The following is a 21160-nucleotide window of genomic DNA, read 5'->3' on the forward strand; positions in this document are numbered from 1 at the left end:
TCCTTAGTATGTATGGTGAGTTGACTAAACTTGTCAACCCTAACATGACAAGACAAGATCAGTTATTACAACTTTGTAAAAGTAGAACCCAACCTGGTCACATAAAACAAACATTGAGTGAAAATCTCAGTGCATGTAGAGCTGTCCAACCACAGTGGATGCTCCACTAATTCTCTCCTGTTAAAAGGTTTTGGTTAAAAGTGGATGGAATAACACCTACAAACAGGAGAACTATGCACTGAAGAGACTGCAAGTAGACATTTTGTGCAAAAAGTTTCAACTTTGCATAAATCAATCAGAATGTTGAACAGAAAAAGGGTACAACTCCCATTAATTGAACAGAAAAACATGACTCCAATTAACATAGACAGGCCTTGTCAGCACAGCTGTGTTCTGAACAAACAAATTCTGAACAGATATATCACACATGACATACATAAACCATATATAGTTCATGTACACAAATTTCAAGCCAATCAATGACAATGATATATGTGATATGATCTCAGTTAAGTGTTCCAAGTTTTCAATAATCACAAAAGGATGGTTCATGCATCCTTGCAACATTTAAGATCCCCCTGTAATATATATCAAATGGAAGTGAATTCAAATTAGGAAATAGTACATTATCCTGATAAACAAGAGTTATGGGCCGAAACTTCAATACACATGCCTAGCAGTTATGGGGGATGGCAGATGAGATGTTTAGGTGAGCCGAAATAAGACAATTACAGTTAAGTGAAGCGTAGCACTTGTAGGGAATATCAAGGCCGTGGCCTCTTGTTGCTGCATGATGGGCATTTGTACTGCTTTATGTGTTCAGCCCGGGCAGGGGTGATCTTCACACACTTGCCATGGAACCACCTCTCACATATGTCGCAGCAAATCCAGAATTCATCTGACGCGTAGTTCTCACCACAAGCTCCACACAAGGTATCACCGTGCTCGTCTTCTTCTTCATCAAATCCATCCTCCTCATCCTTTGCTTGGACTTTTGAGTACTTAACCTGAGATTCAAAACGATAGTATTTTCACATTCAAAATTGAGTCAATGATAGCATGCAAGGGCACCTGAAGAAAGGAACAAATTATTGTTCATGGTAAGTCAATACATTGTGGTATTCAAGTAGAATGTTTTAGAAGGCAAGATAAAACAGTAAATAAATGATGATTTCCAAGAACATCAAAAGAATTTCATCTAATTAAATGCAAGAAATACAGAGAATGCCTATTTACCGGTTTAGGATTTGACTTGGACTTGTTGTTGCTGCTATTATTTGTGACAGATGACTTTTCCTTTACTTGTTTTTTAGCAGCTCCAGTCACAACTTCAAAGATTGTAGGAAGATCATTTATCATATTGAAGAGGCGCTTCCTGCATGATAATGTCACAAACATTAGATGGGTTAAGCAAAATGCAGCAAGTTTTTCATATTCAGTCCATCAAACAGGCAGTTTTTTTAGAAGGCATAGGATCAGTTTGCACTCCATAAACATGAGCCACATGGCATCAGATAAAGTTCGATATCACACAAAGGCATGCCATCTCTAATGGGGCATTTCTTCAAAGTGAACTAATGAAGTGTAAATTTATATAAAAGAACAAACAAGCAAAATAATTTAAAAAAAGTGAAGGTGGGGGAAAGAAGGATGTGCACAAAAATTAATCAAGATTTATTTTTAAAAAACAAGGTTATTTAAAAATTAAGGAATTGATCATAATTTACCTGTCAGCTTTGTCAAAACCAAATCTTGCACCAAAATAGAAGGCAACTGAAAGTAGCCATGCATCGCTATGAACAGCAACGAGAGCCAACCAGTCCTTTTCTTGCATCCCATCTCTGGCAAAGTTGATACCTAATGCTGGTTCTGGAAGTTCAGGTGGGACCTCTTCAGCAGGTAAATTAACTTCCCACAGCTCACTTGGAAATCCATAGAGACAAAGATTCTCCTTCTCTGCAAGGTTAGCAAAGTTTTAATATTTAAATTTAGACATGATTGCCACAAACAAGAAAATCTCTCTCTCTCTCTCTCTCTCTCTCTCTCTCTCCCTCTATATATATATGACCCTAATGATTCAGACAGAAAGACCTTGTATAATTTTATACGTTGCCAGTTCCTAAAGTAGGGAAGTTCAAGCCTTCAAATTTGCTGGGATGCATGCAGAAACAAAGAGGAAAATCCTACTTCTATGGAGAACCAGACAACAGTTTTCTCACTGCTGAAAATGTAATGAAAATCAAGAGTTATAGTCGGTGTCACACCATTATATCTGCAGGGAACAGTGTACAGAGGTGAATCGCCTTCTCTCCCACAAGTTAGTAGCTTAACATTGATCACTTCAACTAAACTTTTGGAATTTAACTTGAGATTCCCTCAACTAAACTTTTGGAATTCAACTAAACTTTTGGAATGTTTTTACCCATTTCTTGGGACTGTTTTGAAAATTTCCACAGAGATAACAAAAAGTTTCAAAGATCAAATTTGACCCCTTTTGTTCTCCAAAATGTGGTGCAATTTGCAAAGAAAGTATAAATCATTCCATGAAGGAATCAATGCACTTTATGGAGGCTGCTAACCTAACTCATTTCACATGTAAGCTCCAGCATCTCCTCAGTGCTATTTTAACAAGATAATTATCCTATTCACCTAATAAAGACAAATTAATGATTGAAAGAAAGACCATATAAAAAAATCTGAGGCATCTGGTTGTACTCAGTAATGCAAGTCAAGAAAGAAACAGTCACGTAAAATCATGTGCAATGAATCTAGTCTACAAGGTAACATCACTTCCTTATAAAACTTTAGCAAGAAATTTAAAATAGATCTTAGCCTCGACCATGTGACGTGAACATAACCAATATTGTAAAACTCATCCTAGGCGGCCGCCTAGGTGCTAGGCACCCTAGGTCGAGTTGATTTTAGCTTTAATCACCATTTTATTTGGCTGTCCAACTAGTCGGTTAATCAGCCAACAAGTTGGACAAACGACCAACTCGCCCGCTTTTTTTTTTTTTTTTTTTTTTTTAATATGGTTGTTTCGCTCAAAACGATGTCGTTTTGAGTGAAAAAAAAAATAAAATAAAAATAAATAAATAAAAAGAGCAAAGTGAAAAATAAAGACTCAAAGCGAAGAAGAGGAAAAAAAGAATAACTGAAGACAAAGAAGCAAAAAATGAAGACTTGAAGAGCAGACAACTCAAAAGCAAAAAGGAGTAAATCAGAGACACCATTCCACCAACTGCCACTGTTGCTCGCCACTGCTTGTCGACACTCACTGACTCACACTGTCTCGAAGGTCAGACTCAATACCACCTTCGTCGCTTGTTGCTCCCATTGCTAGACTGAGGTCGCCGGCAAAGACAAGTCTGGCTTTTCCTTTTCCTTCCGACAAAGAAGAGCAGCAGAGAAGAGCAGGGCCACTAGCATTATTTTTCTTGCTTTGGTAGCCATGAAGTAGATGAAAGGCAAAAAACAATGTTTTTAAAATTTATTTATGTACCTAGGCGCCCAATGGGCGCCTAGTGCCTTCTACAACACTGAACATAATAACACACTTCTTTCTGAAGTTACAAACAGCTGAGGGTTGTGGTGTTTATATATACATCTACTACCTTAAAATAGAACTACAAAATATACTAAAAAGAAAACTTGCCACAAGCCAGTATCAATAACAATATGAGGAGGTGAAAACTCAGAACATGTAGAACACTAAACCCACATATATACTTATAATCTAACTCCAGAAGCTCATAAACAATACTAAACACTTTATTGAAACTGCCCATTATTACATAGGACAACACACAAATAAGCAAGGTCACCAAAAAACACTAATAACAGAAATCATGATCCAGTGAGAAAGGAAGATTCTACATAAACATCTATACCCATTCACAGATAGCTCCTTTTCTCACACATCTACAGAAACAGTGGTGAAGCATTGGATGCTATTGATCAAGCCAATCAAAAAGTTTGAAATTATAGCCAAGACAAAGGAGAAAGGAGAAAATTTAAAAGGAAAGTGGTCCATAATAAATTTCCAAATTTCGCCAGGCAAAAACTTGCTTTTCATTCAAACATACATAATTCAACTCCACATCTGAGTCTTCTAAACTGTGTAGTCCATGAGATTAAAAAAAAGCATCCGCACATCACGGTGTTTCAGAAAGATACAAACAAAGAAATGCAAAGTAGAGAAATTTGTGCAAACATTCTCTTGAAAACACATAAATTCAGTCGTATTTACATAGTACAGTAAACGAAAATGCATTGCCCCAAGTCGTAAAAGAGAAGATTAGGAAACAAAGATGTTTTACTAACCCGGGTCACACTGCTGATAAAAATCCTCGACATCTACAAAAGAGAAAAACCAAAATGAAAAAATCTTATCAGAAATGAGCAGCGATAAATCTCAGAAAAACCCCTAAAGACTCAAAATAAACGAGCCGGCAACGACACAGAGCATACACTGCGGCAAAATTCCAACTCCAAAATGTATTGAGATAAGTATAATATACACGTATAAATGTGTGTGTGTGTATATATAAGCATACCCGTAGTAAGGGCCTTGATCATTCCAGCACGGCGGCCCTTGTAATCCCTAAAGACCTCCTCTACCGTCCGAGGATTGTGCTGTGCGCCTCCGTCCATTGCCTTTCTTCCTCGGCTTCTCTCAACAACACACTCGGAAAACAAAGAAGAGAGAGAGAGAGAGAGAGAACACTGGTTCAGTGCTGTTTGCAAGAGCATTTTAATCAGGAAATGAAGCTAAAAATGGTGTTTTCGGAAAATGGGAGGGTGCATTTGCAATTGATTGAGTTTATAGGGGGTTTCACGCAAATGTATATAAATATAAGAGGCCGCAATAGAAACAGGAAGGGGGCAGAATGGAAAAATTTTTCGTTTGAAAATACTACATTCCTATGACTTGAATTGGCAGCGGGCCCCACCAAGCAATGCTGTACGGAAACCAACACGTGGAGACTCTTGATTGGGCTTCAACTGCTCTGGGGAATACAGCTAGTAGGATGGGGCAAAATGTGGAGAATTGCTATTGCCGGACTTGAGCTTCTCATTTTTTATTTTGTGAGTACTATGAGTTTGTTAAAGAATATTATATGGTGCTTGAACTCATGAACCCCTCTTATTTGGAGGAGTCACTTTATTAACAACTTGAGCTTTTTACTAGAAATTGTAGTTGTTTGAAAATGTTGAGGTCCAAAATTTGATAGAGAATAGAGCCGGGGGATGAGCTTCTATTTGCCCACAAAAGTCAGGATTGCCCGACAAGATAAATAATTCAGTGATCCATTTGGTGAAGAAATGGGTCAACTCTGATGCCTACAAGTAGTCTACCACATTATATGTAACTCACGCAATCTGCCACTCAAAAGATGATTTTCTCACTCTATTCCAAAATGTTAATGCAATAATCTCTCCCGCTAAACTTTTTTGTGAGGGGAAATGATAAATTTAATCTTAAAATTAATATATCGTGAATAATTTAAAAAATTAAAAATGTCAATGAATAGGATTCATGTCATGTTCATCACAGATATAAACCTTGAGGGATTATATTAGCTATAAGGCAGAAGGCATTGAGTTAAAAACAAATAGCAGCCACCAAGCTCTGCTCTGATGTTTCAGGTGTAAAGTGGAAGTCAAGTGTTGAGTCAAAACGTTCTGAAGTTTCTCTACATATAGATAATGAAGTGTTGCAAGCTAAATAACAGTTTGAGAAAATGAATGGGAAATGTTTTACTATGTTGTCCAAGAGAGCTATGAGGATCTTTAACCATAAGATATAGCAGATGTTAGTCTAATATGGGAAGATCATTAATAACCTTTCCCATCCTTCCTAAAATATATGCTTGCAGAAGAAATTTTTTGAACTTCTTGTCACTGATATATATATTTTTATATATATGATCTTGGATAACAATTGCTGGTTACACCTCACAAATGGCTGATTCTGATGTTTCATCGTGCTTCAAATTCAGAGGTTACTGCAAATAATATCAAAGGAGCAAATTAGATGTACACTCGTATTGTATCATATTCTAGTAACACAAATATCAGAAAGATTACCCAACAGAACTTATTTAGTTTTTACAAGCTCAATGATTAGGGAAACAATAAACTTTGGGATTACCGACTTCTTTGGAAAAATTAGATTTTACACAAGTTTTATGAGAGTTTTTAATCATAGAGAACTTCTTTCTCTTCTTCTTCTTTCTTCCAAAAAAGTTCCTGCAGTAATTTTCCTGTCAAATTCACCTTTCATCTATCAAAACATTAAATTTGGAATGGTATACTACACCACAACAATGGGAGTGTTAATTACACTTTTTGAATTAGTAACTTTTCTGGTATAGTGTGCATATAATCAATCATATTTCACTTCCTAGGGATTTTATCGATGTTTTATCCAATCGTTTCCATTGCCACTGCAAGAAATCATCTAGCAATGAGAAATTTCCTGTAGGAGTAGTTTTGACGTCTACAGTTTAATGAACTGAGTTTGTATGCATGAGCAATAAATCAATAATAGCTCCAGAAGGGGAACTGGAGAATAAAGGCTTGCAGCAATATATATGGGTGAGTAGATCCAATATCTTTCACTTACCATCACCTTCAACGGAAGAGTCTTCCTTCTTCGTTTCAGAATCCTTCTTCTCTGCAGCAGTTTGTTGCAAAAACTGCTGAACTGTTCTCCAATAGCGATCACCACCTGCCAACCATGTATCCATATGCATTCCGGTAGGAAATTCCACAAATAAGCATCGTTTGTTGCGTGCAGCAGCCTTAGCGTATAGCATCTCCATGTGTGACGGGGGGACCATTTCATCTTGTAATCCAGAGAGAAAAAGTATTGGTTGTTTGATCTGCAATTAAAAGTCTCAAAACTGTAAATGATGCAAGTTGTGTGGACAGAAAGGAACAAATTGAAGACAATAACAAAGGGGAAACAAATTAATCTTTGCAAAGGAGCCACCCTTTACTTGTAATTTTAAGAAACAGAATGTGGACAAATTAACTTACAATAAGCACTTAACACTGATTTTATAAAAACACGAACTTTAGCATTCTGGCATACATGTAAGTATGAACTAAGTCAAGGTAAAGACTGGAACGTAACATATCAACAAGAAGTCAAAACAAGACCCAAAAAAAGGATACGTGGTTAACATGAAAACTTAATGCATTAGTTTTTGCTCATAACAAACATTCAAACACCAAGCAGATCCTCCTAAAATTATTCTTCCAAGCATAAATGCTAAAAGCCTTTTCAAATTTCAAGTTATTGTCCATCAATAATTAAAACATAAGGACAATAACTCAATATCCTGACCTGGCCAACAACATCAAGGGTATTCCATGGAGATTTAACAACAAAGTTAAGAAGTTTGGGGCCCTTTGAACCACTGCCTCCAATAAACCACTTCAAGAAGGGAAGGAGAACTCCAGCCATGTCAAGGATAGAGGTGAAAGTATTCTCCAAAATAAGTGCAGCAACCTGTAATTGCAAAGTGTCCCACAATATTGTAGGTTAAAGATGGATTTGCATCAGCATATTGTAAAACAGAGAAGCAGAATATCATTTAAACCACTAGCAGAAGCTGAAAGCAGATTCAATAATGATCTTAGATCTCCAAGGTTACAGGTCCTTAGCCAATTACCAGAAGACACAGATTCATAGTAAAAGAATAAGCAATATACAAGACTTAGAAATAAACAAGTACCAATCAGGTAGCAGGCATATTTTTATATAAATAAAATCAACACAAATTCATTAGACTGATACCTTATCAGGGTTATTTTTAGTAAGCACAGCTCCAACTGCTCCACCTAGTGACCTTCCAAACACAACTATTCTTGATGTATCAATATCTGTCCTCTGAACCAGATGATCTAATGCTGCCTATATGGAAGACAGCAGCATACGTTAGAACTCAAACTGAATGATATGCATGAAAAACGGTGAGACGAAGTTCTGGGGGCATACAAAACCTGAGCGTCCTTCGTTATTCCATGTTGAGAAGGGTATCCATCACTGGCACCATATCTATGTACAAGAAAAAACAAGCTTATTATGCATCAACAAGTTATTGCTAAGGCAAACTACAGGGATAAAGTCAATAATTAGCATACCCTCGGTATGAAAGCATAAAAACATTGCAATTCAATCGTTGTAACAATATGCGGACCATTTCAAGACGATGGGCAATATCTGAAGTTGACTAGTTAAGGCTAAACCAAGTGTAATGAAGTAATGATAAGAAATTTGAAAAGCACAAACATCGCCCAAAATAACAAGAAGAAAAGGATACTTCCAGCATTTTCCTGAAAAAAGAGGATAGTTGGGCCTGCAATACAAAATTAAACCACCATCAACCATCATGAGCAAACTCACACAAGAAACTGGCAACAAATCAGTTATTATCACAATCTGCAACATTCTTAAAGTACTCTCAAAGATTCATTATAGTTTATATGTAACAGCTAAGCAACCTAGAGACATTACTACTCAATAACATAACTATTTACATTTTGCAAAAAAAAAATTCACTTCCCAGCATCTTATCAATAGATATCATAAATAGAAGTAAAAAAACATCATTGCCACTTCGAACTAAATTCAATTATTAGAATAATTTCTCAAACTCTGCAACCCAACAGCCTATACCTCAGAAATTGAAGCTCACCTAAAAGTATAAACACATACACCAATACCCCTGTATACCACCAAGTTAGTTACAAGACTGGCATTTGATAGAAATTAATCTCCTGTTCTGAATTTTCCAACAAGTTATTAACACAGACCTTTAGTTCATAATCTCAAATGACCTAGTAAGTTCCAGCTCATGAACTCTTCAGCAAGATCCACGAAAAAAAGTGAAAATCAACAAAAGATCGCATTTCCTGACTAAAGTTAGGTCAACATGACCCTCAGAGTCCAGTATATTCTTCAACAATATAATAAAACGAGACATACAATCCTAAATTCCATACAAATTCAAGTAAGATAAATCCCCATTTCACCAAAATTGCAGCACAGCTGGGTTCAAAAGTGAGGAAAATCATATATACGTAGAGAAGGGGGAACCTCGGCAGTCGGGCACGAGCTTGATGAACCAGGCATGAAGGCGCACGCCATCTGAAGATCTGAGCCAGACGTCTTCGTAGAGAAGACGGAGACGAGCCGGCGTGATCGGATAGGACTTGGTGAGGCCAGGCAACACCGGCACGTACACAAGCTTCTCCTGGAACGCCACCAGCAACGCCATTCCGGCCACCACTATCCCTCCCACTCCGTACGCCAACACGCTCATGTACGACACCATCGTAACTTTGAATTCCTTTTCCGATTCTCTCTCTCTCTCTAGCTCGATGTGTATCTGTATGTATGTATATGTGATTTTGTATAAGAAAATGCTACATGTTCTCGCATTTAGTAGTCTCAATTTATATTTTCACACACAAAATTTTGATGTTGACGATTTACATAAAAAATAATAATAATAATTTATCAGAATTTATCATATTAGAGATTAAAATTTAGGAAGTAAAATTATAGAGTACATATAGTAGTAGAACTCTTTTGTATATCTATCTATCTGTACACCGTCTTTCTCTCTCTTCCCGATGATGCAACTTGGTACCTTGATTCCTTGAAAAACTAATGAAACGAGCCCACTTCACTACTTCTCACTTCTTGCTATCATACTACCAGGTGTATTATTATTTTTTATTCTATTTTTCTTTTTCTTCCAAAAAGTTAAATCCCTAATCCAATAGCATTCACACCCCAACTCGACAGAATATTGTGAAGATATAAATTACGATAATTCAATGAAAAATCTCAATCCGAGTGCGACCCGGAACATGGTCGATGAATATGCGAACTGGGACTTTGGCTCAGTAACAGGGCTAAATATCGATATGCACAATGTATCTGCCCACTCTACTATCTATCTCTAAATAACTTATAAAAGTCAATACATGTTGTATTCTTGAATTATGTTTATATATTTTATACTTGTTAAGTTGTACATTATATTAAAAGCATTACACTTTAATTTTTTATGATCAAATTGTCCTTACACGGTTAAGTATTTCATTAGTTAGGGCAACCCTAACAGTAGTTTTATTGTTAAAAAATAAAAAAATAAAAAAACTTGTTTTGATAATATGTAAGAGAGACCGGGTTGGATAAGAAGGGGAAAAAAATTACAGTGAATTTTTCTGACTTTAGGGTCCGTTTGAAAAACAAGAAAATGACTTCTGAAAAATGAGCCATTTTCCAGAAGTCATTTTTCTTTCCTGTGTTTGGCTGCACAATGAAAGACTGTCTTTTGGTGTTTGGCTCATTTTTTAGAAATGATGTAAAATTGTATAATTAAACATTTTATATAATTAATTATTTTGTTTAAAATATATAAAATTTACAATAATATTATAAATAATAATATTTATTTTTAAAATCAAATAATATTATTTGTTAAAAAAAAAAACAGAATATTCATTGGTTTCCGGTGGAACCAAATCATGTCATGGTTTCCGCGCAGGAAACCATGTCATGGTTTCTGCGCAGGAAACCAGACCGGAAACCAGACATTCTTTGGTTTCCGCCGGAAACCATGACTTTCGCGCAGGAAACCATCTAGTTTCCGCGCCGGAAACCAAGATCTGGTTTCTGCGCGGAAACCAGATGGGTTGTTTATTATTTTTATTTAAAAAAAAAAAAAAACCTTTGGTTTCTGTCGGAAAGGAGTGAGCCCAAAAGCCAGAGGATGAGGAAGCCAATGAAGATGAAGAAAGTCAGTTGTTCTTGACGTGAAGAAATGAAGAAGTCAACATCCGGAAAATAACTTTTCCTTTTTTAAAGGGGAAGTTGTTTTCCTTAAAAATAAGCTCATTTTCCATTGATCAATACTTCATTTTCAGTTGATTTCAAATTTTCCTTCTTTCTAAACATTGAAAACCCGAAAAATGATTTTCAGAAATCATTTTTCGGGTTTCCAAACACACCCTTAATGAATCTCATTAAAAAAACAAAAAAAAAAAAACGAAAAAAAAAAAAAAAGTTAATTTTGCACACCAACTACGCTTGTTGGGCACATTGAGGGTGGTTGCCAACTAGGAACCACCCCCTTTTTGTTTTGATTTTGTTGTTTTTTTTTTTTTTTTAAACAAAAAAAGTGTTAACGTTGTTTTTAAGTAGTAATTACTAAATCAGTTATCTATTTGCATTTACCTTGAATACATTACCTACCAAAATAATTATTTAATTATTAAATGCTAAATTAAACCAAATATATATTATTACTATAAAGTATCATTTACATATTTACCAATTATAATATATAACTACTCAACATAAATAAACTTGAGCAAAATTATCAAATTTATCATAAATAAAATACATCATTTAAAATATTTTACCTAGACAAACATATCCGTATTATAATTTATAAATACATATAGATAGAATATAATTTAGATTCTATGACTTTTATCATTTATTTATTTATTATTTGAAATTATTATATTATTGTTATGTATGAATATTTTGTTCTTTATACCACTTACTCCTTTTTGATTCTCATACAAATCAAATACTTCAATAGAAACGATAATTTTAATTACTACTTTAATCTCTAATTTTTTGCATTGCAATCAAACGACGTGTAATATTTTCATAATAGTGGTAAGATTGCAATTTTGCAAGAATAACATATTTGTTACATTGAATACAAATTTTCAAACTATATTGAAATGAGTGGTCAAATGGATGAAACAATACTCTTATATCTAAAGGTTATTACGAGTTTAATTATTGTCAATACCTCCTCTATTGAGCTTGTAATTGAGTAGGCAAAACATACTTCTCGTATCTAAAAGTCACGAGTTCGATTTTTATCAATACCCTATCGATTAAGCTATTCACACATGATCTTTTCAAAAGATTATCTAGTCATTCAAAGAAAAAATATCCGTAATTTCGAAAAAATATCCGTAATCTCACATAGGGAGTGAGTGAAGTTTAACTTATAATAGTATTTCGTAATTTCTTTTTCGCATATATTAAGGTATGTTGGTAGCACTTTGTAAGCGAGGTTGTTTGTTAGTGTGTACTTGACTTGATGAGTTGATGTATATATATATATATATATATATATATATATATATATATATATATATATTGTACATTATATAATTAAAATATAACATTATAATACTTCAATTTAAATATTACATTGATTAGACATACATATTATTGGCATTCAAAAAAAAAGACATACATATTATTTATATGATTTGTACTAACATATACAAAAATATACAAATTATCATTCCACAATATATTATTTGATTCACACATTACGTTAACTAAATTTGCACGCTATGCATACCGAGTTTCCAAGCTATTCTAATATAGTTTGTAAGAACAGATAAAAAAATACATGATATTTGAACTTAATTAGATCGCCTAACTCCGATTAGACCACTTAAATCTGGTCAAACACCAAAAACCTCTCCATAACGCAAAATAGTTACTCCTAGCTTGTCTCCCAATAAATTACCTCATTATTATCCATACCCACAAAACAAATTAGCCTTTGGTTTCTTTACAACCTCCCACCTCTTTTATGCATCAATAAATTAGCTATTAATTGTCCCACTAAAACCACCAATTTACTACCCATAATTAGCCATAAATCCTAATGAATTCCCTCACTAATTACCCATCTTCTACCCAACGTCTATACTAAAACCACCAATTTTTTGGAAGAATAATTAGCCATAAATCCTAATGAATTCCTTCACTAACAGGGCGTTTGGTTGGAGGGAGGGAATTATGTGGGAAATGAATTGTAATTTCATGGGAGTTGAATTACTGGGAATAAAGTGGGAATTTAAATTTCAGTGTTTGGTTGACAAGAATAAAATTACTGGGAATTTCAATTCCAATGTTTGGTATACATGGAAATTGAAAGGGAATAAGTAGTATAAAGTAAAAAATGTCCATTATTGTTGTTAGACATTACTTTTAGGTTAAAAAATGAAGGGGTAATTTTGACTCATCACTATCTTTTTTTCTCAGGAATTAAAATACCAGGGGGGACATGGGATTTTAATTCCATGAAAATGGGGGAATTGCAATTCCATGGAATTGCAATTCCCTCCAACCAAATTACGGAATTTAATGGCCTTTGGAATTAGGTGAGAATTAAGTGGGAAGAAAATTTAAAATTCCTCCAACCTTCTACCCAACGTCTATAATCCTATTTCTGTAACTATAATGACATGTTTCGTTCATGAAATAAGTCAGAAATGAAATGACATTTCTTGAAATAGACATATTTTATTGTTTGGTTCGTCACTTTGTCATGAGAATACTATTATTGCGACGGTACGGCAGAATTTCAGAATACACCAATAGTGTTAACAATATGCACCAACAGTATAAGGGCAAACAACGCAATGAAATGCAAAAAAATACACAACAGACCCAAAAAATTACACCATATAACTCACCACACTCAAAAGGTATATTTTCGAACACTGTATGGTGTTTTTATTCACACCGAATTGTGTGTTTTTGGTGATGCGTACCTAATTTGTGTGTGTTTTTGTAGTGCATTTTCCTAACGTTGATGGTGTATATTTGTTGAAATATTGGTGATGCCGCACCTAAGGACATCGTCGCACTTGAACCTTACTATATATATATACATATATATATATATATATATATATATATATTAATGTTGCAAAAAACGTTAGGCGCCCCCTAAGCGGCAAGGGGGCGCCGATTTTTTTTATTTTTTTATTTTTTAATTAAAAATAAAATTAAAAATTAAAATTTTTTAAAATTTAGTAATAAAAGATAAGTTTTCCATAGTTATTTCTCAGAAATTATTTACGAAAGTGGTTGTAAAATTGCTCAAAAGATTGTTTAAACCATCTAAATACATAAAAAAAAAAAACTAAAATTAAGAGCTAAAGAAGTATTTTTTTGAGAAATTAGTGGACCAAACTGCCTTCGACCGTTTGCGGTGAATAGATCTTGAAAAATTTGTCTCGAAAAAATTCAGCCGGCTAGGCGGTCTAGGCGGCCGACCGCGAAGGAGGCCGATTCCGGCCTTCTTCGCGGCGGCGGCCGGGCGCCTAGGCGCGATTTTTGCAACCATGATATATATATATATATATATATATATAGGGTTGAGTTCAAATGAGGACAACAATATATAGAGGACTGTGAGGACAAATAATGGGCACACAACTTAATACATAATGGCACACAAGAATAATTGTAAACATCAGGTTTCGAACCCGAGCTCTATAAATTAACAAATCTAGTACGCGACATACAAACTGTGGCACACGACTACATTCGGTCATGCACACGACATACCGACTAATGGCACGCACTACATTTGTCCTCACAGTCCTCTATAATATATTTGTCCTCATTTGAATACACACACACACACACACACACACACACACACACACACACACACACACACACACACACACACACACATATATATATATATATATATATATATATATATATATATATATATATATATATACACACACACACATTTATATATTTCTTATTTTACCCCTAATTAAATTTATTTTCTATTTCACCACCACCACCAACGCCATCATCATCGCCACTGCTGCCGCCTCGCCACTACCACTAACACCACCACCACCACCACACCAACCACCGCTGCCGCCACTGCCACCATCACCAGCACCAGCACCACCCCACCACCGTCACCGCCACCACATATTTTCATAAGGGTATTTATGTCTTTTAAAACATATTTTATTTCTATTCCTTAAACCAACCAAACACTGTAATATAATTCCTAAAATCTATTCCTTCCGCAAATCAAACAATAGAATACAATTCATATTCTATTCATTGGATATTTCATTCCTTATGAAATAGCATTCTTATTACCCCAAAATTGATTCAGTGAACCAAATGTGTTGTAAAAGAAGGTAAGAAGCAAGAGGCGATGGACATCACTCTCCCAAGGCAAGCACTCTTCCCATCCATGCACTCTTTCTCTCAACAAAGAAGACTCCTTCTCTATCCTACAAAATTAGCTTTATCCCTACACAATACTTTGTATACAAGATAGCCCTCCAACATGTATAAAAACACATACAAAATACATAGTGAATTTAGACTTGACACCGCCCAAAAAGGCCCGTGGTTTTCACCTTTCGGTTTCCACGTAAAAACTATTGCGTTTATTATTTTCCTACTTATCTTTTTACAACTTTAGTTTTCCGGTGAATCCACCAATCTACTGGTTGTGTTGGACCCTCGTGGGGTGCCAAAAGTCCTAAAACCAACACACATGATACTGCCAAAGACTAGTCGAATGGGCAAATTATTCGAGATATACACGTTGTGCGCCCGGGCCCAAAACGATGTCAAACCCTCCCCTATCTGTTTTTTTTTTTTTTGGTGGAAATTTCGTTTCCTGTGTCTGTTGTTAACTTTTTAAAAAATAAAAAATCGTATTTCGAATGTACATAATTGTATAACAGAATACACATTCTTTTTTGAAAAGATAATACAGATAATCTAACATCTAACATAATACATAATACACATAAACTCTTAACTTTTTATAAAAAAATCTCATGTTTCGAATGTACATATTTGTATAACAGAATGTACATAATTATATAATAGAATGTACATAATTGTATAACAGAATACACACACTATGTCGCGTCAACTTCCCTCACAACTTAACAAAACGACGTCGCTTTGGGCAAGGCGGGGTGCACGATATAACGATTGAGTCGAATGATATAATTGTGGCTCTTTCAAAGAACTACCAGCTTAAAAGTCAGATAGACAGCTCACAACTCATACATGAAATCAAACAAAAAAAGTATGAAAAGTTCGAAAGCGCTCAAAAGTCGGATAGACAGCTCACAACTTCTACATGAAATTAAACCAAAAAAGTATTTGCAAGAAAGTCCGGAAACGCTCAAAAGGCGGATAGACAGCACACAGCTCCTACATGAAATCAAACCAAAAAAGTATTAAAAACCCGGATGCGCTCAAAAGTCGAATAGACAGCTCACAACTCCTACATGAAATCAAATCAAAAATGTATTTGCACGAAAGCCCAGAAGCGCTCAAAAGTCGGATAGACAGCTCACAACTCCTACATGAAATCAAACCCAAAAAAGTATTTGTAAGAAAGCCCAAAAGCACTCAAAAGTCGAATAGACAGCTCACATAGTCCCTACATGAAATCAAGATAGACAACTCTCATGGAAAATCAAACTTGAAATTTTATTATTACCAAATCACCAATCTTGTGGTCCTAATTGACAAATTACAACAATGAGTTAAACCAACATAAATTGCCCATCGATTCAAACCAATAAGGCCAATAGGCAGCCCCTACAAAAGTCGAACTTGTAACATTAAGGTTTACCAAGTCAACAACTTTGAAGCATCGAACTTATTAAAGGAAAAAAAAAAAAAAAAACATTGCATGACAAACAAAACCTTAATCTTTAACAAAGGCATACACATTCAACATATATTAGCAGTAGCAGTAAAGATAACTTAGTTGCTTCCCTATCAGTGAACAACATAAAATTTAATGGTTACACGACAGACTAAGCATTATCTTAAAGTCATCAAAAAGAAAAAGGTCAAGCATGTCTTATTGCAGTTTCTAAGAAAAAAAAACAAAAAAAAGGAACCAAACTAAACACAGAAACTTCAATTCTTCACAGGAAAAGTGACAATAGCCAAGGATGAAATGCCTGCCCAGTGAGGAACTCCTCACCGGACACCCGGAGAATATGCATTGCAAGTAAGCCCGCCCCCGCCTTGCATGGAAGCAGCAGCGGCCGCCATGTGAGAAGGCAGGCTCGAGAGCCTGTGATGATCGGGCGGCTGGAAGATGACGTTGCCATGAACGCCCTGAGACATCCCGTGTGGAGTAGAAGAGGCAGTCGAAGCCCTGTGGTGCTTCGCAGAATCACTTCCAGAACCGCAGTTCATTGACAGCGATTCTCGCAGCTTCTTCGTGCTAAGGAATCGCCCGCCCGAGCCCCTAACCCTATTCACTGCATGAAGATGGCGGGACTCGTGCAGGTATGGCTGCACACCATTTAAACACGCAATCATATCATCAGTCACATATCATTTTTTTTTTTTGAATACTACTGACTCTATTACAAGGTAGTATCTGTTCTATACTTTCTCTAACTATTGCAGCCCAAAGAGTCAATACCCACCACCGGGGTTCGATCCTCTGACCTTCCCTCAAGGAGAGCCAGCCACAGAGGTGCTATCTGATAACAAGGTGCTTGGCTCAGTCACATATCATTATTTGGACACGACACAAGTTCAGACATGGCAGCCTAAACGTCTTCCGTGTGGAATCATCAAACCTTTATACGAGTGTGATGAAAACCTTACGAAACTAAAATATTTTCAACTTGTAGCTAAGAAACAACGAACGAGCAGAGAGTAATACAAACCCTTCTAGTTTTCACGAGCTTGTTTTGCGCCTCGAGCTTTGCCCGTATTTGTCTCCTCCTTAGTATTCCATGGTACTGTTTTGCATTGACATAAATCGGTCCATCTTCTGCAAGATCAAGTGGCAATGGTACCCGAGCAGGTGCAATCCCGACCATTTGAGGCTGAAGTTGATTACAATCAGAAACAACAATTAATCCAACACAATATCTAGGAGTGAGAAACCGAGCTAAAACCATGTTGCCATCAATGCAAACGAAGTATATTCTCAAACACGTAAAGATAAACTTAGTATATATATACTCACAAAAGGCTGAGGTCCATAAGCAGTAAATAAGCCACTGAAGTATGGATCTGAGTAATTGTAATTAGAGTGAATCTGAAACGAGAAACTGAAAGATCAGATTAATGGATAAAACCTCGAATAAAAACCCTCATCATAATCTTACCGTGGATTGACCCATTTCACCTTGGGCTGGATTCACGGGAAATTCTGGATTGCTAATAACGAACATAGGCTTGATTTGAGCAGGTACATGCTTCCCACGACTTTCTTCTTGAAATGAGTCAATAAAAACAATAGGTTTAGTTGTGGCTATGTCATTTTAGGACAGGATGAAGCTTCATTGATGATAATACAGCTCATATGAAGAGGACAAGGAAAACTGGGAAACGGTCCAAATTGTGACCACATGGTGGCATTAAATAACATTTACAAAAGAAGTAGGAGTACATAGAGGAATTGCCACTATATTTCGGTTTTAAAAACTGTGCAGTTGCTCTCCCATATGGGAGGTTGTGGGTTCGAGCCTCAATGGAGGCAGTATTGACTCTTTGTGCTTCAGTAGTTATGAACAGATACTGTATTGTAACAGAGTCAGTAGTACTCAAAAAAAAAAACCTATCCAGTTGCAGTCCTCGTCACATAAGGATTGCCGTGATAGTAGCAAAAGTAGAAGTTAGAACTAAAACATAATTCGCAAGTATCATCGAATCGGGGGAGGGAGAGAGAAGAAAAAATTGAGAATGAATAACGGATCTTAAAGACTACAAGTATAACTGGTTCAGTAGTGAGTACCGGATCCAGATGAAGGGCACGGGTCTTGAGAAGTAGTTTTCCTTGCAACGGTAACTTCCCTCGGGGACTGAAACGCTGACTGAGCTGGAGGCGAGGCATGGCCTTGTAACTGCAGGCTTAAAGGCTCCATGTCCTGAAAGTAAGTAGATGAAAATTACGCTATGTACTTTTCACTAGCAATCAGCACCAAAAGTGACATATATTAAGGTTGTATACGCTAATGTTGAATCACATGTTGCTACAAATGTGTCTGTCTCTTTAACTAACTTAAGCATACAACATTAAATAGGCATACGATGAAGATTTCATACGACAACAGAGTAGAAAATCATAAACTTAAAGGTGCACCAGATTAATCAGATAGAAAAGCAAATGGTATTGCACAAAGCTAAATTGAAAAGCAACGAATATGTCCCCACCCCCCAAAGCCCCGCCCCTTTCGTAGACGAGATAGAATTCATATGCTATGGAGGAAAAAAAGGGTTAGCTAATAGCCAGGCTGTTCATAAACCGGAACTGAAAATCATTAAACCCTTCTCAAACAAGCCCGAGGAATCCAAATCTTCGAGCCCTTTTTTCCTCGAGGACTGCACAACACTAAACGCCTCTCAAACTGCATATCTTCAGGACTTCCAGTTCTTCGTTTTAAATCCAGGAACCACTCAATACCAAACTGTGATTCCACAAACAAGTCAACAACAACAACAACAGGGTCTTCATTGTGAAGTGGGGACCCCGAACTAACAAGTTGAAAATATTATAGCAATCCCCCAAGAACATCAACTCGCAATTCCAAAATTATAGACAAGATTATTAAATTAAATCAGTAGATAATTGGCAAAGAGGGCTAAGAATACAAGGGTTGGTGAGCTTTCAATGGGGTCAAGGAAGGAAAAGTGCCCAAAATGTCACAATAATTCATCTCTATTTCATGGATGGTAACACAGACCTAACTAGTCAGATCAAATGGGAACCTCAAACTGTAGCATCCAAAATCAAATCAAGAATTTCTGCTAATGATGAAAACCAACAAATTAACAGATCCCTATCTTCCACTACAATCAATAACCAAGCAACACAACCACTCTCATCAATCATGGGCACAGCAAAACTGTGTACTAAATCATTTCAGACCAAACAAATGACCATTCCATCATGTACAATAGGCCCAGAGTCATTAAACTGGAAACAACCAAAATGTTTCCCTTTTCTTTTGTTGGTAGGAAATAGAGGGGGTGGGATTTGAGTAAATAAAACACAAACGTAAACCACCCCCCTATTTAAGGATACCCAGTATAGATTCCATCATTTAAACCCAAAACAGAACCATTCAAAAGGTCAACAAAAAGTCAACCATCTGTCCAGATCCTTTCCCCATTACCAGGCACCTGAAGTTCTTCATACATTCAAGATCAAAAATAAGACCAGAGCATATAAATACAAACAAAAAAACAGCTGCCTGCAAACAAGAAGTCAAAACCCAGGTCTTATTCAAGGAAATCTTTTGACAAAAACAAAAAATACCACCCAAAGGCAGCACCTTTACTCATTAATTTCTTACCCATCTAAAGAATCACCACCAAGAACAAAACTCATAACTCCAAAACCCCATGCATTAAAGATTACAGAGAAAAACCCAGAAAGAGCATCAGAAAATCAAAAGAGACCAAGAAACAACAATAAAAGTGCAGTCTTTTCACTAGAACCAGAACTCAAAACCCCATTTTTTGCAATACCCAGCAACGGGAAACTGTATATCTACATGTACACAGTACACACACGCATATAAATATAAATATATGCACACATGGGTAGTCGCTGAAAATGGAAAGGGAGAGGGACAGAGAGAGAGAGAGACCTTTGGGATCTGGTAAGATTAGAAGAGGAAAGATACACAAGTGTTGCCTGTTGGGATGAAATTAGGCATGTTTCCTCCCTAGAAACTCTCTCTCTCACTAGGAATTCTCTTTCTCCTCCCTCTAAAACAAATAGCAAGAATCTTTGGTGCACGTTCCTTCCGGACTACGATGTATACAACTATACACTAAGCTAAATTGTTTAATATAATATATATATACTCACACACACACAAAATATCTGATTAATCCCAGTAGAAAGGCACTTCACCCCTGCACCCTTCGCACCACCGTATGCAGTAACCCCACTTGGACTGCTGGGGTTTCTTTTAGTAATTCTAGAAATATTTATTGGTTACAAATTAGACTTTAAACCCACTCAACTTTTACTCCAAGTTGTATGTAATATTGTAATGAGGTTATGTTTATAATATCGTTTGGGTTAAAATATATTTAAAAAAAAAAAGTTTTGTTGATGATTATTCAACCTCAGTGACTCATTTTATTAAAAGATGTTTAAATAGCTTACTTGGTTGAAACGTTAAATATGATGTTAAATTATCTATGTAATAGGTTCGAATCTCACTAAAAATTTAAAATTTGATCTCTTTAAAAGAAAGTTTTAATTGATTATGTTTCATATTTTTATATCATTTTAAAGTATTTTAA

The 21160-nt window shown here is 35.8% G+C and overlaps 3 protein-coding genes across 9 annotated transcripts; all 3 read right to left on the reverse strand.

Moving 5' to 3' along the window:
- Window positions 1–561: 561 nt before the first annotated feature.
- LOC109186435 (PHD finger protein ALFIN-LIKE 4-like) lies at window positions 562–20486 on the reverse strand. The gene is made up of 6 exons (XM_019336415.1): window positions 20478–20486; window positions 4557–4725; window positions 4324–4356; window positions 1728–1956; window positions 1237–1375; window positions 562–1007 (listed from the first exon to the last, which is right to left on the reverse strand). The coding sequence occupies exons 2-6, from the start codon at window positions 4651–4653 to the stop codon at window positions 765–767; spliced, it is 741 nt and encodes a 246-aa protein (XP_019191960.1). The 5' UTR covers window positions 4654–4725; window positions 20478–20486; the 3' UTR covers window positions 562–764.
- Window positions 5671–9421, reverse strand: LOC109186433 (protein bem46). Of its 4 annotated transcripts, none has more exons than XM_019336408.1 (8): window positions 9110–9418; window positions 8334–8369; window positions 8155–8233; window positions 8014–8068; window positions 7808–7924; window positions 7355–7519; window positions 6629–6887; window positions 5671–6008 (listed from the first exon to the last, which is right to left on the reverse strand). In XM_019336408.1, the coding sequence occupies exons 1-8, from the start codon at window positions 9345–9347 to the stop codon at window positions 5983–5985; spliced, it is 975 nt and encodes a 324-aa protein (XP_019191953.1). In that variant the 5' UTR covers window positions 9348–9418; the 3' UTR covers window positions 5671–5982. The 4 variants fall into 4 exon arrangements, with proteins under 4 accessions (XP_019191953.1, XP_019191952.1, XP_019191954.1 ...); XM_019336407.1 differs by lacking the exon at window positions 5671–6008 and adding an exon at window positions 6049–6252 and having other exon boundaries at window positions 9110–9421; XM_019336409.1 differs by lacking the exon at window positions 5671–6008 and adding an exon at window positions 6414–6558 and having other exon boundaries at window positions 6590–6887; window positions 9110–9420.
- LOC109186434 (nuclear transcription factor Y subunit A-7-like) lies at window positions 16575–20669 on the reverse strand. 4 transcript variants are annotated; one of them, XM_019336414.1, is made up of 6 exons: window positions 20494–20669; window positions 18636–18768; window positions 18007–18110; window positions 17865–17936; window positions 17560–17721; window positions 16575–17176 (listed from the first exon to the last, which is right to left on the reverse strand). In XM_019336414.1, the coding sequence occupies exons 2-6, from the start codon at window positions 18763–18765 to the stop codon at window positions 16856–16858; spliced, it is 789 nt and encodes a 262-aa protein (XP_019191959.1). In that variant the 5' UTR covers window positions 18766–18768; window positions 20494–20669; the 3' UTR covers window positions 16575–16855. The 4 variants fall into 4 exon arrangements, with proteins under 4 accessions (XP_019191959.1, XP_019191956.1, XP_019191957.1 ...); XM_019336411.1 differs by having other exon boundaries at window positions 18007–18113; XM_019336412.1 differs by lacking the exon at window positions 20494–20669 and adding an exon at window positions 20197–20476 and having other exon boundaries at window positions 18007–18113.
- Between the last annotated feature and the right edge of the window lie 491 nt (window positions 20670–21160).

The sequence above is a fragment of the Ipomoea nil genome, unplaced genomic scaffold (assembly GCF_001879475.1).
Source record: "Ipomoea nil cultivar Tokyo-kokei standard unplaced genomic scaffold, Asagao_1.1 scaffold1407, whole genome shotgun sequence".
NCBI classification, from domain to species: domain Eukaryota; kingdom Viridiplantae; phylum Streptophyta; class Magnoliopsida; order Solanales; family Convolvulaceae; genus Ipomoea; species Ipomoea nil.

Coding starts and splice junctions, on each gene's coding strand:
- LOC109186435 (XM_019336415.1), bottom strand. CDS start 4,653: ATGGACGGAGGCGCACAGCACAATCCTCGGACGGTAGAGGAGGTCTTT. Junction 1,957..4,323: donor TTATCAGCAGTGTGACCCGG/GTTAGTAAAACA, acceptor CTAACCTTGCAG/AGAAGGAGAATCTTTGTCTC. Junction 1,376..1,727: donor GGTTTTGACAAAGCTGACAG/GTAAATTATGAT, acceptor ATTATCATGCAG/GAAGCGCCTCTTCAATATGA.
- LOC109186433 (XM_019336407.1), bottom strand. CDS start 9,347: ATGGTGTCGTACATGAGCGTGTTGGCGTACGGAGTGGGAGGGATAGTG. Junction 7,925..8,013: donor GAATAACGAAGGACGCTCAG/GTTTTGTATGCC, acceptor TCTTCCATATAG/GCAGCATTAGATCATCTGGT. Junction 6,888..7,354: donor CCCTTGATGTTGTTGGCCAG/GTCAGGATATTG, acceptor TTTTAATTGCAG/ATCAAACAACCAATACTTTT.
- LOC109186434 (XM_019336411.1), bottom strand. CDS start 18,765: ATGGAGCCTTTAAGCCTGCAGTTACAAGGCCATGCCTCGCCTCCAGCT. Junction 17,937..18,006: donor GTGAAATGGGTCAATCCACG/GTAAGATTATGA, acceptor TTCTCGTTTCAG/ATTCACTCTAATTACAATTA. Junction 17,177..17,559: donor AGCTCGTGAAAACTAGAAGG/GTTTGTATTACT, acceptor AATGGTGTGCAG/CCATACCTGCACGAGTCCCG.